The sequence below is a fragment of the Hibiscus syriacus genome, unplaced genomic scaffold (assembly GCF_006381635.1).
Source record: "Hibiscus syriacus cultivar Baekdansim isolate YM2019G1 unplaced genomic scaffold, ASM638163v2 tig00005974_pilon, whole genome shotgun sequence".
NCBI lineage: Eukaryota > Viridiplantae > Streptophyta > Magnoliopsida > Malvales > Malvaceae > Hibiscus > Hibiscus syriacus.
Window position 1 is genome coordinate 4,307,666 of NW_024062076.1, and position 19,921 is coordinate 4,327,586.

At 32.4% G+C, this 19,921-nt stretch overlaps 1 protein-coding gene and 2 non-coding genes across 3 annotated transcripts; 1 reads left to right on the forward strand and 2 right to left on the reverse strand.

The window, feature by feature from the left end:
* Window positions 1-1,582: 1,582 nt before the first annotated feature.
* On the reverse strand, window positions 1,583-1,778 carry LOC120200502. The gene has a single exon (XR_005523553.1). It is a non-coding gene; the product is annotated as a U2 spliceosomal RNA (small nuclear RNA).
* Window positions 1,779-7,677: 5,899 nt separating this feature from the next.
* On the forward strand, window positions 7,678-8,455 carry LOC120200425. Its single transcript, XM_039201284.1, has 3 exons — window positions 7,678-7,833; window positions 8,006-8,215; window positions 8,312-8,455. Exons 1-3 carry the CDS (start codon window positions 7,678-7,680, stop codon window positions 8,453-8,455), a joined length of 510 nt encoding a protein of 169 aa, XP_039057215.1.
* Window positions 8,456-13,161: 4,706 nt separating this feature from the next.
* Window positions 13,162-13,357, reverse strand: LOC120200508. The gene has a single exon (XR_005523559.1). It is a non-coding gene; the product is annotated as a U2 spliceosomal RNA (small nuclear RNA).
* Between the last annotated feature and the right edge of the window lie 6,564 nt (window positions 13,358-19,921).

Here is a 19,921-nt window from a genome sequence, read left to right on the forward strand (position 1 = left end):
ATGGGTTGGGTAACCAGTTCTGTATTTTTCCTGGGGCCAAACGACTAAATAAATCCAATATTACACCAATAAACCAATCCAAATTAATAAAAATCGATTGTTAAATTACACACATCGGTGACCGGCGATGGCACGTCACTGGTGAACAAAACCGATCAGGTTTTGATCGCGCGACACCGACGAGCACAATGGAGGCTACGATGACGTGAACCAACGCCGGACGTGGCTGAAATTGACGAAGAAAGGCTACGGACAAGGTTTTCATCGATTTTTTTCGGCTCAACCACGACGAACGAAACCATTCCACGCTAAAATTTGGGATGGGCTTTGATCATCGATCGACGGTGAGCAAGCTGGTGGTCGTGACTCGGACTGGGGTGGCCGAACGGCGGCGTATTTTGGTAAGGGAAGGAGATAGTCGGGGGCTGATTTAGGGGTTAGGGATTTGGTTCAAATTGGGGAAAAATAATTAGGTTTACCAAATCGGGTAATCTATTTTTATCGGGTAATAATAAATAGTGAATTTCCTACTTTAGTCCCTGAACTTTTTAAAACTTTCTAAAATGGTTTGTTAACTTTAGCCTTTTACAATCTAGTCCCTAAATTTAACCCAATTTAATCTTTATTTAATATCTGATTTTTCCTAAAATTTTGGGCTGTGACATTAGAAATTCTTGATGATATTAATAGCGCTTTTAGGTGTTGTTGATGGTATAAAATGTGTCAGTTAAACTAAGAAATCGTCAATACGAAATGGATTCATCGTGTTTTGTAGTGAAATTTGGAGTCTTGTTTGGTTCATTATTTAAGTTGAACTTCCATCCAATTTTGTTGTTATTTGTGCATTCTGATGTGTTCTTGAAGCTCAAGATTTGTTGGTGGCTTCCTTTAGCAATGGGAAAGAAAAGGCAGTCGTGCATTGAAGCGGTTGTTGTTAGTTGCTCATTGTTTCTGTAAGTGTACGGTTATGTTGCAGGTTTTCACAAACCTTTTTTATTTAGAAACATAGGAGTAGGTTAATCCCCTATTCAAGGTTCTCATGTAATTATTGTCGATATTCTGTGTTAATTAAAAGTTTGTACGTTTTAGAGATTATGATCGGTCATTTCTGAACAATTAGCATCGTGAACTTTTGTCGATAAATTTCCAACATTTGCTTTGAATTGTGTCCACTATATTTGATGCACCTATATGTGGTATGATGCACATATATGTGGGATGATATGGTATATGATATGGTACATGAAAGGTTTAAATACATGTGCAACACTAGCTGTTATAGTGGGACGAAAAGTGTCTATATGAGTTGTCGATAAAATTTATTGGTTGTAGTGACGAATCGAATGAGACTTTTAGCAATGTTTCTATACAAGAACATAGTTTAAACAATAAATTAGTAAAACTAAGGAGGCAATCATATTGAGCGTAGAAAGTTACATGGTTTAAAAATGACAATAATTAAAGGGGAAATAATTTAAAAGTTAAACTACCAGAACATAGTTTAAACAATAAATTAGTAAAACTAAGGAGGCATGATTTTCGCAATCAAAAAACGGAGTAGAAACATTAAACTTTAGATTGGGTGGGATGCGCCAGGCCCGAGCAATACTGCAACGCTAGGGCGACGCTCGAGAGTCCCAGTAGCAAGCTACTGTGGTGGACCCTCCCCCTCAAAAAATAAATTTAATATCGTGTGGACCATTGGCCCACGTATCAGATATTAAACTGATAAGAACAGATACTACACTTGATCTTAGCCAAAAGGCCGAGAAAGGTATGCTTTCCAAGGTTCAAGGCCGTTGGTTTTATAAGCAGCTTCTCGCTGCATCCCTTCGTACCTCAACCATGTGGGACGTTACATGCAGCATCTCATTTGTAAGCTGCTTCTGGAAACAAACAGCTTTGGTTTTAAAGGCAATTCTCGCATAAAGCAGTTTCATTGGACATAATCAATCTCTGCCAATGCCGTTCTCTTCATGGTTACACGATCAATAACTTCAACTGCGTGTTATTTCATATTTATATTCATCAAATTAATATTAGTTACAAACCCACTTGTTACATCATCAAAATATTATTAGTTTTAATACTCATATGTGTATTTCAAGTTACAAATAGTTAAACTCTATCAGAAGCTCTTTTACTCGTCTATTATTCAAAGGGTCATCTTAGTCGAAAACTGAATATTTTAGTCTAACATTTTAATCTACACTTGAACCAAAATATTTTATTTAATATCTTTTTGTCCCCCATCAATTAACTCTTATACGAAATTGCAAATTTGCTACGAATTTTTTGCAAAAATCATTTAAATCATTTTATTAAAGAAGAATTATGTCAAAAATATTTTCTGTGTTTTGGCTTAAATATCCAACTTAAAATATTTTTAAAGATCCAAAAACACCCTAGAATGTGAAAACTTGAGACTTAGATTTCAAAACTAAGTGTGAAGTTTTAAAACTTCTCTTAAGTGTTTCCAAACTCTTATACTAGTTTTAGAACTTCCATTACATAGTGCTTAAGAGTTTCGAAAACCAATGTTGGATTTTGATATCCGTATGTGAGATTCCAAAGCTCATGTTCTAGTATCTATACTCTAGGCCTCCAACGATTGATATTTTCAAACATGTTTTATGAGTTTCAATTCTCCAAGAAGAGTTTCAAAACTACGGTTTCAATTAAGTATTTAAATCACAAATTTAATGCTTAAAATTGCTAGAAGCTACCTCCAACTTCTCCAAATGACTAGAAATCATAGTAGCTCAAGAACATCAAGAGAGGCTTTCCCAACATTCAAGAGTTTCGATGCCCATGTGTGAGTTTCCAAAACACATGTGCTAATATCGCTACTTTGTGCCTCCAACGATTTATATTTTCAAACATGTTTTAGGAGTTTCAATATTACAGGAAGAGTTTCGAAACAATGGTTGCAAGTTAGTATTTAATGCACAAATTTAATGCCTGAAAAAGGCTGGAATGTAACTTCCCAAAATCCAGGTCAGAAGAATCAGGTCTAATTTCTCAATTTCTGTAAAATGAAATTTTTTGAAGTATTATGAGATAATTTTTTCAAATAATAATAAATATTTTAAAATTAAAAATATGATTTTTAAAGTTTTAATTGATTTTGAAGAAAGGACTAACTTGAATTTTTAAATTAAAATTCAAGTTTAGTGACTAAATTGTAAGAGGATCAAAATTGTTAAATCTATTTAGGTATTTTACCAAGATCAATTTGCCCTTCATTTTAAATCATTTTCCGTGAACTCTTCTTGCAAATTCCTTTGATTTTTATCGATTTTAATAACTACCTTATAAACTGTTTTAATTACCTTTGTGACATTCCAATCTTCGGGTCAGTGACCAAAATGTGGAAAGTGGGGGTCAAAAAGAAAAGAAGTCTAGATTTGGTTCTTATCTTCTTAATAGTGTCGTGAACTACACTTCTTAAGGTAAGTTTTTGGTAAATTGTTGGTTCTTTCAATTTCTGGTTTAGTATTGAAAGTTTAAGGGCTATAAAAGCTTAAGGAAAGCTTGTAAGAGATTAAAACAACGTGAGGAGTGAATTAGAGGTGAAAGTGTTAAATGAGTTTTAAAGTGAAATTTTGATATGGGGTTTTTGGAGTTTTTTTAAAAATTTGACTTGTCAATGATCTAACTAAACAATTAGGAGTGTTAGAAATGATTAAGAACATGTTTGAAATTTTGGTATGATTTTGAGATTCAAGTGTTTAAACAAGATTTTGGATAATTAAGAGTAGTAAATGAAGACAAGTTGGTTTAGAAGTATAAGGTTAAGTTAAAAAGGCTCAATGAGGGATAAAGTAAAAGATTTAGGAAGATTTTGGTTGATTTTCAAATTGGAAATGACAATTCTGGGCGTGGAGTATCGGTACTGAAAGAACAGTACTGATACTTCAATGAAAAATCAGCGAAATATGAAGAGTGGTATCGGTATTGGTTGAGTAAAGGTATCGATACTGACTTGGGAGTATCGATACCAATGGTATGGTATCGATACCATTTCTGAGATAAAATTCCAAAACGTCATAATGGTATCGGTATCTTAGGGTGTATCGATATCAATGAAAGGAAGTATCGGTACTGTAGTGGTAGTACCGATACTATTAAGCATGAAATGATAAATTAAATGTTTCTTTCAGCTTAAGTTAATATGATTGGATATAAGTGACTCAAAGTAATATATTGATTTTCGATTGTTTTATGTAGTTGTTGAACTTAATCAACTTCCGGTCAACTCGACGTTATAATTATCAATCTAAAAGTGTTAAGGTTTCGCTAAGGTTTCAGTGAGGCAAAGGTGAGTGCAATTTCTCGATTTCATATTAGAATTGAGGAAGACTTGCGATAAGCCAACCTCAATGTTTTTGATCTAAAACTTTTAAATTCCTTTATGTTATATCTTTATAATGTTTTATTTAAGTTCTATTATTTAAATTGTGATGAATGATTATGAGTATATGATTATGAATATGTGATATGTGAACATGAGTATACAAAGATTCTCAAAGTGAAAGTGCTTATGTGAATAATAAATACTTCGAATAATGAAAGATAAATAATTATATGGTTAAAAGCCCAAAGTATATGTATGAGGATTAGAGGTATAGTTGGCATGCCAAGAGTCAAGGGTTCAATGTGGTCCTTCGGGATAATTATGTGGCACTTCAGTGCAAACCTATGTGGTCCTTTGAGATAATTATGTGGCACTTCGGTGCAAATTATGAGTTGTGGTGACAACATCAGTTCACAACCTCAATGTAGTCAAATACCTAGAGTTCTCAATAGTATATGTTGGGCATTTGGAAACAAATTGATAAAACGAATAATGTATAACAACATACATTTTTGTTATGGTAAAACGATTGAAATCCTTAAGAAATATTTTATGAAATACATAAATATTTTGTTATAAAGTTTGGTTTGATCTCATATTTGCCTCACTAAGTCATCGACTTAACATGTGATTGTTTCACACATAGGTTTGACGAAATCAGAATAGTAAATCTAGGCGCGGATAACATACACCCTTGAAGATCATATCGTAACAAATTAAATGTAGATGTTTTGTAATTTTGTAAACCGTTGGCTTGTATTACGCGTTTAATTTGAAAATGCTCTGATTTATATTTTATAAACTTATACTTTTGTACTTGTGTAAATTATTAAAATTTAATGAAAAGTGTTACATTTAATGGTATCAGAGCTATGAATTAATTGGTTTTAAGTCTGAAATAAAGTGGTTTTTACTTTAAAAAATGTACATGCCAACTTTTAATTAAGTATTTTTGATTTTATAAGGTGATTAGTGTGTTATCCTTGCTAATGCATTAGTAAATTGATTTTATTAGATGTCGGTTTTGATGGTTCCCGAGGTGAAGCGAGAGATAGAATGAAAGAAAGTAGTAATTCACCTGTCTCGAGTAGACAGTGTGCGGAACAAGCACATCAGGGAGTGTCTGTACAAGATCTTGGAACTTTCTTCCAGACGTTGGATGCAATTCTAACGCATTTCCAGCCGTCTAATCCCTCAGCTCCTAAGATGAATGTTTCTAAAGAGCTTAGAAGTCTAGGAACGTATGGATTTAGAGGCAAAGTTGAGGAAGGTCCAGTTACTGCTGATATGTGGCTCAATGACATAAACATAATGTTGAAGAATATCCATTGTTCTGAAATGGAGAAACTGGATGGTGTAGTTTCGTTACTGCGAGGTCAAGAAAGAATATGGTGGTCTAATGTGACGATGCGAGCTTCGAGGGACCAGGTGACTTCACCATTCTTTTTGGAAGAGTTTAAGAATAAATACATTGGGGATCAGTTCATTCAGTAGATGAAGCAAGAATTCATGAGTTTAAAGAAAGGGAATTGCACAGTATATGAGTTTGAGTGCGAATTCAACAAGCTTAGTCGATTTGTGGTAGAGTTGGTTCCTACAGAGAAGGACTCATGTGAATTATTTATGGTGGGTTTACGACCTCGATTGAAAGAATTGATGTTAGCACTCAATCTTTCATCATTCCAAGAGGTAACGGACTAATCTAAAGCTCTAGAGAGATCTCAAATTGAAAGGTTTTCGGAGTAAATAATGCAATGGAATAAGAGAATGGGTACGTCATCCAGTTCCTCTCAATCAAAGAAAAGTCGAGGTTTGAGTTATCGACCTCAGACTAGAGCAGAATATGTAGCATCCTTAGTTAGAAGATTAAATCCTAGAAGAACTAGTCAAACTCGCTCAGTGGAATCCAGACTAGATAAGCCAAATCAGCATCAGCATTATGGAAAACATCATAGTGGTGTATGTCGAAAAGTCTCCAGAGCTTGTTTTAAATGTGGAGAGGCATGACACTTTATTAGATATTGACCATTGATGACGGGAGAGTCTGCCCAAACAAAAAGATCCACTGTTGCACCGATGAGAGGTAGAGGTCAAGGTAGAGGAAGGAATCAGTCTTAGTCGACCGCTCAACCTGAAGTACGCTCTATCGCTCAACCTGAAGTACGCTCTATCGCTCAACCTGAAGTACACTCTATCGCTCGAGTGTATAATCTAAATACCAGTGATGATCCTAAAATCATTGCAAGTACTTTTTAGGTAGCTTGTCAATCTGTTTTAGGTGTGATTGATCCGTGATCAAATTTTTCATATGTTAGTAGTAAATTGGTAAAAGATTTGAGAATTCCGTTAGAACCTATTCGTACTGAGGTGATTGTGACTAATCCATTAGGACATAGTGCTCGGGTGAGACATATATGTTGACGGTGTCCCATATGGATTCATAGAATTGAATTATCAACTAATCTAATGAAATTACCCCTTGACGAGTTTGAGGTTATCCTTGGTCTGGATTGGCTTTATCATTATCATGCCACTGTGGATTGTCGACTTAAGTAATTTCTGTTAACAAGTATCAATGGATTGGAAGTTAGTGTGGTCTGCGAAAGAATCAATCACTTTGCTAATGTGATATCATTGATGTCAGCTCAGAAATTTTTGCAACAAGGATGTCAAGCGTATATTGCTAATTTAATTGATGTTGTAGCCAAAGAAAGGAAGTTTGAAGATATTACGACAGTTAGAGAATTTCCAGAAGTATTTTCGAAAGAATTGTCAGGATTACCTCTAGATAGGGAGGTTGAATTTCAGATTGAAGTGATGCCAGGGGAAGCACCAATTTCAATGGCTCCTTATAGGATGTCCCCAAAAAAATTGAAAGAGTTAAAGATTCAGTTGCAGGAGCTTTTAGATAAGGGATTTATCAGACCCAGTGTGCCACCTTGGGGTGCTCCAGTGTTATTCTTAAAGAAGAAAGATGGTTCGATGTGCCTTTGTATTGCATATAGGTAACTCAACAAAGTGAGCATAAAGAACAAGTATCCTCTTCCAAGGATCGACGATTTATTTGATCAACTAAGGGAGTTGCAGTGTTTTCTAAAGTCTATTTACGCTCAAGGTATCATCAGTTGAAGATACAAGAAAAAGATGTTCCCAAAATGGTGTTTAGAACACGATATGGTTATTACGAGTTTGTACTAATACCATTCGGGTTAACTAACGCACCTGCAGCGTTTATGGACCTGATGAACAAAGTTTTCACACAGTACCTTGATCAGTTCATAGTCATTTTTATTGACGACATTTTAGTGTATTCAAAGTCAATGGAGGATCATGATGATCATCTTCTTGTGGTTCTTCAAACGTTGCAAAATAAGAAGCTTTATGCAAAGTTCTCTAAGTGCGAGTTGTGGTTAACTGAAGTGTCATTTCTTGGACACGTGGTTTCTGCAGAGGGAATTCTAGTAGATCCTCATAAAGTAAAATTTGTTTGAGTGGGAAGTCCCGAAGATTGTATCAGAGGTTCGGAGTTTCTTGGGTCTCGCATGTTATTATCAAAGGTTCATCAAAAACTTTTCGATGATATCTCTGCCTTTAACTAAATTGTTAAGAAAAGATGTTTCTTTTGAGTGAACTTCTGATTGTCAGCAGAGTTTTGAATCATTGAAGAAAGTTTTGACAAAAGCTCCGGTGTTGGTGCAACCAGAATCGAATAAGGATTTCACGATTTTTAGCGATGTTTCCCATAATGGTTTGGGATGTGTTTTAATGCAAGGTGGAAAGCTAGTTTATTATTCTTCAAGACAACTTAAGCCTTATGAGAAGAACAATCTCATGCGTGATTTAGAGTTGGCAACGATGGTCTTTGTGCTGAAAATTTGGTGACATTATTTGTATGGTGAGTGTTGCTACATTTTAACCGATCACAAAAGTTTGAAGTATTTGTTAACTCAAAAGGAGCTAAATTTGAGGCAAAAAAGATCAATTAAGTTACTCAAGGACTATGATGCAGTTATAGATTACTACTCTGGAAGAGCAAATGTAGTAGTTGATGCTCTTAGTCGAAAGACTTTTGCCGCTTTGCGGAGATTGGATGCCTGAATAATATGAAAGGATAATGGAGCATTGATGGCTGAGTTAATGTTGAAACCAGTATTGTTAGAACGAATTAAGGAGTTACAAAAGAAGGATGATAAGTGTCTAGTCTGGTTTGAACAATTAGATAAGGGTGAACTCAAGGACTTTGATGTAAAGTCGAATAGTTGTTTACACTTTAAAAATCGAGTTTGTGTCCCCAGTAATGATGAGCTAAAAAGAGATATATTGTATGAAACATAATGTCATCCCTTAACTATGCACCCAGGAAGAAACAAGATGTATCAAGATTTGAAAGGATGTTTTAGTGGCTAGGCATGAAAAGAGACATTACAGAGTTTGTATCAAAGTGTCTTAACTGACAACAAGTAAAAGCTGAACACCAAGTGCCTTCAGGACTGTTGCAACCTATTTTCATTCCTTAGTGGAAATGAGAAATAAATACGATGGATTTCGTAATAGGTTTGCCTTTATCGCCGAGAAAAAATGATTTTATATGGGTAATTGTGCATCGCCTCACAAAGATTGTGCATTTCATTCCTATACGAACAAATTTTTCAATGGAAAAATATGTTGAATTATATATTAAGGAAATAGTACGACTACATGGGGTTCTAATATCAATAGTTTCTGATAGAGATTCCAAGTTTACTTCAAGATTTTGGAAGTCATTGCAAGGAGCTTTGGGTACCCGATTAAATTTTAGCACTATTTTTTATCCTTAGATCGATGGTCAATCAGAACGAACTATTCAAATTCTAGAATATATGTTGAGAGCGTGTGTGATCAATTTTGGGTAATTAAGAGTAGTAAATGAAGACAAGTTGGTTTGGAAGTATAAGGTTGAGTTTAAAAGGCTTAATGAGAGATAAAGTAAAAGATTTAAGAAGATTTTGGTAGCTTTTCAAATTGGAAATGGTAATTATGGGCGTAGAGTATCGGTACTGAATGAATAATATCAATACTCAAGGCAAAATCAACTGAATATGAAGAGTGGTATCGGTTGAGTAAGGTATCGATGCTGACTTGGGAGTATCGATACCAATGGTATGGTATCGATACCAATGGCATGGTATCGATACCAATGGTATGGTATCGATACCATTTCTGAGATAAAATTCCAGAATATCATAATGGCATCGGTATCTTGGGGGTATCGATACAAATGAAAGGAAGTATCGATACTGTAGTGGTAGTACCAATACTACTAAGCATGAATTGAGAAATTTAGTGTTTCTTTTAGCTTAAGTTATTATGATTGGATATAAGTGACTCGAAGTAAGATATTGATTTTCGATTGTTTTGTGTAGTTGTTGAACAAAATCAACTTATGGTTAACTCGACGTTATAAGTATCAATCCAAAAGCGTTAAGGTTTTGCTTAGTTTTACTTGAGGTAAAGGTAACTGCAATTTCTCTATTTCATTTTAGAATTGAAGAAGGCTTGCGATAAGCCAACCTCAGTTTTTTCGATCCAAAACTTTTAAATTCCTTTATGTTATATCTTTATAATGTTTTATTTAAGTTCTATTATTTTAATTCTGATGAATGGTTATGAGTATATGATTATGAATATATGATATGTGAACATGAGTATACGAAAATTCTCAAAGTTAAAGTGCTTATGTGAATAAGAAATACTTTGAATAATGAAAGATAAATAATTATATTGTTAAAAGCCCAAAGTATATGTATGAGGATTAGAGTTATAGTTGACATGCCAAGAGTTGAGGGTTTTATGTGGTTTTTCGGGACAATTATGTGGTACTTTGGTGCAAACCTATGTGGAACTTCGGTGCAAACCTATGTGGTCCTTCAGGATAATTATGTGACACTTTGGTGCAAATTATGAGTTGTGGTGACAACATTAGTGCACAATCTCGATGTACTCAAATACCTAGAGTTCTCAGTAGTATACGTTGGGCATTTGGAAACAAAGTGATAAAACAAATAATGTATAACAACGTACATTTTTGTTATGGTAAAACAATTGAAATCCTGAAGAAATGTTTTATGAAATACATAAAGATTTTGTTATAAAGTTTGGTTTGATCTCATATTTGCCTCACTATCTCATCGACTTAGTGTATGATTGTTTCACACGTAGGTTTGAAGAAATCAGAAGAGTGAAGCTAGGCGAGGATAGTGTACACCCTTGAATATCATATCAGAACAAATTAAATGTAGGTGTTCTGTAATTTTGTAAATTGTTGACATGTATTACGTGTTTAATTTGAAAATGCTATGATCCATATTTTGTAAAATTCTACTTTTGTATTTGTGTAAATTAGTAAAACTTTCATGAAAATACATGAATATGAATTTTATTAGTTTATTTTAAATTAAGGGTTTTTCCTTTTTATTTATGAGTAAACATTTGGATTGCTATTATTTGTTAATTATATATGATTTGAAAAGTCAATATGACACCTCATATTCGTATCCGAATCGGGTACCGGTTAGGGGTGTTACAACCTTACTTCTTCATATCCGTTTTTGCATACAAACACATTTTGAGCATCATAATTGATGCTCTTAAGTGGCGTTGTTGATTTGGCGATATAGGTAAGAATTTTGGTCTTTGTTGTGATTCTCGTGTTTAGTTTTTAGTAGATGTCATTGATGTGTAAGATATTATTTTTTATTGACTAAACCTATGTTTAAAATATGTTCAATCAAAATTATGAATTTTAAAAGTAGAAACAAAATCTAACATCAATTGATCAAGTTGTGATTTCTATACTAAACTGTAAAAAATAAAAATTAAGGGCAGAGTTTTGAAACTATTTGGTCCAGAATTCAAAACTTTTGGTCCATTATTTTTAGAGGTATTGCAAAAATTTTTCATCCCAAAAATGTTCGAATCTCATCCAAAAATTTGTAGTAAGTCAGTCGATGTTCTCACCTTTAAAAAAATTAATTTATTGACTAAATTAAATTGTTTCATCCCTCCTATGCTGGTATCATTTAGTCCTATAACTTATATCAACTAAGTATCAGTACTACCATTTAGCACCCACCATCATACCATATATATCATAAATTCAATAAACTAAGCAATTCTAAAATGATGTCACATAACTCAATTCATTCAAACACCATAAATCAAACCAACTACACTTTTAACATAACAACGCATAAAAAATCATAACATTACTCTTATATATCAATTCTACACAATTTTTTAACATACTCAAGTATATCAAAACATTGAATTCATATAAAACTTGAAACATCTTGGTTTTTGGCTTGGTAGTTATCAATACTTAAAGATAGTTATCAAATAGTATATTGATTTCTGGAGGGGGGAATGTGTTTTCAATATTAATTCAGAAAAATATTTTAGAAAGGAAAATTCAAGGGGATTAAAATATTGTAAATTTCAAATTTAAAGTTAAAGAATAATTTGAAACGAGGACCAAAATTGTCGCTCCAAAAGCATTATTCTTTTTTGTGATTATTTAGTTAAATTCTTTTTTTAAAATTTTGTTTTAATTGCAAAAATATATCTATTTTATATACCATATTTTAATAATTAAGAATAATATATTGGATTTAATTTAGTTAAATGAAATCATAACTAACGTTGAATTTTAACTACTTTGTTTTTATTTAAGTGTAAAATATGTGGGCTACAGGTATAAAGGATTTCATACCGATTTTTGTATCATATTGCGGTTTTGTTCTTGAAATTCTGAAAACTAGGCCTCGATAGAATTAAGAAACTTTATATGTTTAATATGGTGATTTAGTGTTGAGATTATAAATTCTTGATGATATTAATAACGCTTTTAGGTTTTGTTGTTTCGTGCATGATTTAAGTTGAACTTCAAGCCAATTTTGTTGTTATTTATGCATTCTGATGTGTTCTTGAAGCTCAAGATTCGTTGGTGGCTTCCTCTAGCAATGGGAAAAGAAAGGCGGTCGTGCATTGAAGCGGTTGTTGTTAGTTGCTCATTGTTTCCATAAGTGTACAATTATGTTGCGGGTTGGCACAAACCTTATTTTATTTAGAAACATAGGAATAGGTTAATCCTCTATTCTAGGTTCTCGTGTAATTATTGTCGATGTTCTTTGTGTTAATTAATTTTTTTTTTACTTTTAGAGATGTAGGATCGGTCATTTTTTAACAATTAGCATCGCGAACTTTTCTCGATAAATTTCCTACATTTGCTTAGAATTGTGTCCACTATTTTTGTTGCACCTATATGTGGTATGATATGGTATATGATATGGTACATGGAATGTTTACATACATGTGCAACACTAGTTGTTATAGTGGCACGAAAAGTGTCTATATGAGTTGTCGATAAAATTTGTTGGTTGTAGTAATGAATCAAATGAGTTTTTAGCAATGATTCTGTAAAAGGTCACTCCAGTGACTAATGTAATAGTTGGTAACAAGGTCAGACTGCCCAGATCGAATATTGGGTGTTATAAACTTAATTTGTAATGGAACCCTCGTGACATATAAATTTGATAATTCAACCCCCAATTTTAAGGTATCATGGAGACTTAATGAAATGATTCTAAAACTAAGGTGACAATTATATTGAGTGTAGAAAGTTACATAGTTTAAAAATGACAATAACTAAAAAGGAAAAAATTTAGAAGTTAAATTAACATAACATAGTTTAAACAATAATTTAGTAAAACTAAGGAGGCCTGGTTTTCATTATAAAATAATGGAATAGAAATATTACTTTGGATTGGGATGGGTACGCCAGGCCCGAGCAATAGTGCAACGCTAGGGCGACGCTCGAGAGTCCTTGTAGCAAGCTACTATGGTGGACCCTCCGCCTCAAAAAATAAATTTAATATCGTGTGAACTATTGTCCCACGTATCAGATATTAAACTGATAAGAACAGATACTACTATTGATCTTAGCCAAAAGGCCGAGAAAGGTATGCTTTCAAATGTTCAAGGCCGTTGGTTACATGATCAACAACTTCAACCACATGTTATTTCATTTGTAAGCTGCTTCTGGAAATAAACAACTTTTGTTTTAAAGGCGATTCTTGTATAAAGCAGATTCATTGGAGATAATCAATCTCTTCCAGTTCCATTCTCTTAATGGTTACACGATCAATAACTTCAACCACATGTTATTTCATATTTGCATTCATCACATTAATATTAGTTACAAACCCACTTGTTACATCATCAAAATATTATTAGTTTTAATACTCATATGTGTATTTCAAGTTACTAATAGTTAAACTCTATTAGTAGCTCTTTTACTCCATCAAAAAATTATTTTAGTCTCTCTATTATTCAAAGAGACATTTTAGTCCCTGTATGTTTAGAAAACTGAATATTTTAGTCCAAAATGTTAATCTACAGTTACATGATCCAAAATATTTTTTAATATGTAACATCCTAAAAACTGAGTTAGTGACTAAAATATAAGTTTTTGAAACTATGTGTCTAAATTTGAAAATTTTAAAAGTTCAGGGATTTAATTGTAATTTCTTTGGATAAGACTGATTGGCAATGATGAATGATTAGAAGGGAAAAATGGGCATTTGGCCAGCAAATGAATTAAAAATTTGTTATGGTGAGGATAAATACATGTGGAGTTGTAAATGGGGAAAAATAAAACATTTTAGAGAACTCTCAACTTTTCTTCCTCATTCAGCCATGAACTTCATTTAGAAATGCGAGTTTCATATTAGTTGATTAATTGTTGCAATTAAGCTTGGTTTAAGTTCTTTGGGTAATACTTAAGCTTAAGGAAAGGTTAAGTTGTCTTAAAACCAAAATATGAGAGAGTTAGGAAGGATTTAATATATGAGTTGTTTAAGTGAAATGGTTGAAAAGAGTTAGTAAATGAAGTTTGAGTCTAAATTTGACTTGTCATCAGTTAGTCTAAAAAGTATTAAGTGATAGAATTGAAATTAGAACATGTTGAAAATATAGTGAGATTCTTGGTTTCAAGATTTATGTTAGGATATTGAAGATGATGAAGTGTTAAATGGATATAAGATCATTGGAATAATGGCATGAAAGGAGTTCAAAATGGATGGTTTAAGTAGGTATTAGTAAATATTTGGGTCAAAGAAGTGAATTATGGGCTAGGAGTATCGATACTAATTCATCCAGTACCGATACTTCAAAGAGAAATGGGTAATAATTGAGGTAGGGTATTGATAATGTATGAATATTTTCAATACCATAAGCCAAAAGGTGATAAGTTGTTCAAGGAGTATCGATACCTAAGGGGTAGTATCGATACCCAGGGTATCGATACCATTAAGCTAGTATCGACACCATTTTTAGGATTAAATTCCGGAACCGGGAAAAGGTATCCATACCAAAGCATGGTATCGATACCACATTAAAGGAAGTATCGGTACCATACCTTGGGTACCGATACTACTCAAAGAGGAAATTTAAAATAAGAGCTTCATTTAGCTTAGATTATTAATGATCAATTCATAAGATTTAGAATTATAATATTTGTATCAAATATCCATTGATGTAGATATCGAACAAAAGAAAGTACCGGATGAGTCAACGAGATACGATCGACCAAGAAAGAGATAAGAATATTGTTTGGACTAGTGAGGCAAAGGTGAGTGCATACTAGTTGGTATATGATGTTTCATGGAAACAAGACTTGTGACGAGTCTATTTCCTATATTAGAATGCATAAATTCATGAATATAAGCATGTGTTTGATATGAGTATATGTGTTATATGTTATTATATATGCTACATGATCTGTTGGAATACATATTAGTGTGATAAACTTTGTGAACTGGTATAAATGATCTATGTGATTAGATAAGAATATGGTATAAATTATATGATATGGACATAAGGGATTATATGGACATGCAAATATGTGATATGCTATAAATGACTATGAGTTATGAGACTATATGTGAAATGACATGAGTACATGTATATTTGATGAATTGGTTGACTATGTGAATGTGTGAATATATGTCTATGAGAAAACATAAGAACAAGATATAAGCCATTTGACATGTGAATGAATCAGATGAAAATGTTCTACGTGTAAGTGAACTATGTGCCTATATGAATATGTGAAATGACATAAATGATAATGCCCATGTTATATGATATGAGAGCTAGGGGTATAGTTGGCATGCTAAGAGTCGAGGGTTCTATGTGGTCCTTCGGGATATATATGTAATCCTTTGGAAAATATATGTGGTTCTTTGAGACACATATTTGGTCCTTTGGAATATATATGTGATCCTAAAGGAGTGGTCTTTCGGGATATCTATGTGGCCCTTCGAGACATATATGTGGTCCTTCAAGACATTTCAATGTGGTCATTCGGGATAATTTTATGTGCCCCTAGTGGGAATTTATACGAGCTGTGGTGACAGCATATGTGCACAAACTCGATGTACTCACATATGTTTAGTTCTCACAAATGTACATGGGCTATTAAAAAGATATAACTTAAATAAATTCAATGTGATGTAATGCGTTATGTTGTATGAAATGTATGATATGAGGTGTATAAGTGTTAAGTAAAAGATTACATGTTTCATATGCCTAACTAAGTCAATGACTTAGCGTGTGACTGTTTTATACGTAGGTTACGAAGAGATTAAGGAGCAAAGAGGAACAAGACATGTCAGCAACTCCTTTCCAAAGATCATATCAGAAAGTATTTGAATAATATGTATTTTGTTGTATAGAATGTAGTTGGCATGTAATTAAAGATTTGAATTGCATATACTCTGATAAGTTTTGTAAACCTTTTGATTGAAATTGTATAAATTATGCACTTTGATTTGTTAAAAGTTAGAATTTTCATTTTTTGTAAAAGTAAATGTTTTGAAAAGTCAATATGACACCTCAGACTTGTATCTGGGTCGGGTACGGGTTGGGGGTGTTACATAATATCTTTTTGTCCCCCATCAATTAACTGATTTTATCATTCTAAAAAAATAACAATATACTTTGTATATTTTTAAAAAGCGAGCAAATAAGAACGACCCCTTACTATATTGTAGAAATTGCAAATTTGCTACGAAATTTTTGCAAAAATTATTTAAATCATTTTTATAAAGAGGAATTATGTCAAAAATATTTGCTTTGTGTGTTGGCTTAAATATCCAACTTAAAATATTTTTAAAGAGCCAAAAACACCCTAAAATGTGAAAACTTGAGCCTTAGAATTCAAAACTAAGTGTGAAGTTTTAAAACTTCTCCTAAGTGTTTCGAAACTCTTATACTAGTTTTAGAACTTCCATTCCATAGTGCTTAAGAGTTTCAAAGACCAAAGTTGGATTTTGATACCCGTATGTGAGATTCCAAAGCTCATGTTCTAGTATTTATACTCTTGGCCTCCAACGATTGATATTTTCAAACATGTTTTAATAGTTTCGATTCTCCAAGAAGAGTTTCAAAACTATGGTTGCAATTGAATATTTAAATCACAAAATTCATGCTTAAAATGGCTAGATGCTACCTCCAACTTCTCCAAACGACTAGAAATCACTTAGAGTATATAAAAAGGACCTCATAGTAGTTCAAGAACATCAAGAGAGGCTTTCCCAACATTCAAGAGTTTCGATGCTTGTGTGTGAGTTTCCAAAACACATGTGCCAATATCGATACTCTGTACCTCCGACGATTTATATTTTCAAACATGTTTTAGTAGTTTCAATATTACAAGAAAAGTTTCGAAACAATGGTTGCAAGTTAGTATTTAATGCACAAATTTAATGCTTCAAATGGCTGGAATATCACTTCCCAAAATTTTGGTTGGTAGAATCAGGTCTAATTTCACAATTTGAGTAAGATGAATTTTTTTGAAATATTATGAGATAAATTTTTTTGAATAATAATAAATATTTTTTAAATTAAAAATATGATTTTTAAAGTGTAAATTGATTTTGAAGAAAGGGCTTACTTGAATTTTTAAATTAAAATTCAAGTTTAGTGACTAAATTTTAAAAGGATCAAAATTATTAAATCTACATATGTATTTTCCCAAGATCAATTTTCCCTTCATTTTCAACCATTTTGATGTGAACTCTTGTTGCAAATTCCTTTGATTTTTATCGATTTTAATAACTACCTTCTAAATTGTTTTAACGACCTTACTTCTTCATATCTATTTTTGTATACAAACACATTTTGAGCATCGTAATTGATGCTCTTAAGTGGTGTTGCTTATTTGGCGATATAGGTAAGAATTTCAGTCTTTGTTGTGATTCTCGTGTTTAGTTTTTTAGTAGATGTCACTGATGTGTAAGACATTACTTTCTATTTACTAAACCTATGTTTAAAATATGTTTTATCAAAATTATGAATTTAAAAAGCACAAACTAAATCGAACATCAATTGATCAAGTTGTGATTTCTATACTAAACTGTAAAAAATAAAAATTAAGGGTAGAGTTTTGAAAATATTTGGTCCAGAATTCAAAACTTTTGGTCCATAATTTTTAGAGGTATTAAAATTATTTTTCATCCAAAAAATGTTCGAATCTCATCCAAAAATTCATAGAAAGTCAGATGATGTTCTCTCCTTTAAAAAAATTAATTTCTTGACTAAAATAAATTGTTTCATCCCTCCTATGATGGGATCATTAGACCTATAACTTAAATCAACTAAGTATCGGTACTTCCATTTAGTTCCCACCATCATACCATATATCTAATAAATTCAATAAACTAAGCAATTCTAAAATGATGTCGTATAACTCAATTCATTCAAACACCATAAATCAAACCAACTGCACTTTTAACATAACAACACATACAAAATCATAACATAACTCTTATATATCAATGCTACACAATTTTTTAACATACTCAAGTATATCAAAACATCAAACTTACATATAAAAACTTGAAACATCTTGGTTTTTGGCTTGGAAGTTATTGATACTTAAAGATAGTTATCGAATACCATATCGATTTCTTGGGGGGAAACGTGCTTTCAATATTAATTCAAAAAAATATTTTAGAAAGGAAAATTCAAGAGGATTAAAATATTTTGAATTTAAAGTTAAGGAATATTTTGAAACGAGGACCAAAATTGACGCTCCAAAAGCATTATTCCTTTTTTATGATTATGTACTTAAATTCTTTTTTTAAAATTTTGCTTTAATTACAAAATATATATATTTTATATACCTTATTTTAATAATTAGGAATAATATATTGGATTTAATTTAGTTTAATGAAATCATAACTAACGTTGAATTTTAACTACATTGTTTTCGTATAAGTGTAAAATATGTGGGCTACATGTATAAAGGATTTTATATCAATTTTTGTATAATATTGCGGTTTTGTTCTTCAAATTCTGAAAATTAGGTCTCGATAGAATTAAGAAACTTTATTTGTTTAATATGGTGATTTAGGGTTGAGATTATATGTAACCCCTAGACCCTGCCTATGCGTTTTGACTAAGTCTAACGGATTACATTAGAGATTCTTAAAAGAATTTTCCAAAAACGTTATTCGTTAATTGAAAATCATATTCAAATGACATTTATAAAAGTATAATAAATAACGGAAAAAAAAAACCAATTTGTAATTATAAAACTAAAAATGACTAAGTAATATAAAACATGTAATAAATCCAAAGCACGGTAAATCGAATTTCAGTAGCAAAAGCAATAACATTATAAAAAGATAAGTAGTTCAAAATAAAGGAATATTTCACCGTAATTGAAAACATTTCGGAAGATAGAAACATTACAACAAAATGATCTATACTAAATGTGTCAATCCTCCAAGTGCTTGATACAGAGTGCCTATCTGAGAATATCTGAAAGGGGTAAAATAGTTTGAAAAGTGAGCTAGGGCTCAGTGTGTTCCAACAGTGCAAAAATAAAACATATATTTTAGATTTCAAAATCAGTTCATCAATAAAATCATGAAACATCGGAAAAGTTCCCAAAATGAGTTTAGTTCCAAATTTTTAGAATCGCCCTTCAACCGAACACCATATGCAGTTCCCCATAGCACCTTGGGTCCATAAGGTCTTACCCTAGTCGAAGCGTAGTTGCCCACCTAAGGGGAGTGCCTTCAAGCCCATAAGGACTTAACTAATGCACACAACAGAGGAGCCACCCTAAGGGAGTGCCTTAGGGTCCATAAGGTCTTACCACTAGGCCCATTAGGCCCAAAAGCCTACCCTAGAGCCGCCTTAGGTCCACAAGGAATTATTAGTCAGTGTTGAAAGAACAATACTGATACTTCAAGGCAAAATTAGTTGAATATGAAGAGTGGTATCGGTACTTGGGAGTATCGATACCAATAGTATGGTATTGATACCATTTTCAAGATAAAATTCCAGAACGTCAGAAAGGTATCAGTATCTTAGGGGTATCGATACCAATGAAAGGAAGTATCGGTACTGTAGTGGTAGTACGGATACTACTAAACATGAAATGAGAAATTAAGTGTTTCTTTCAGCTTAAGTTATTAGGATTGGATATAAGTGACTTGAAGTAAGGTATTGATTTTT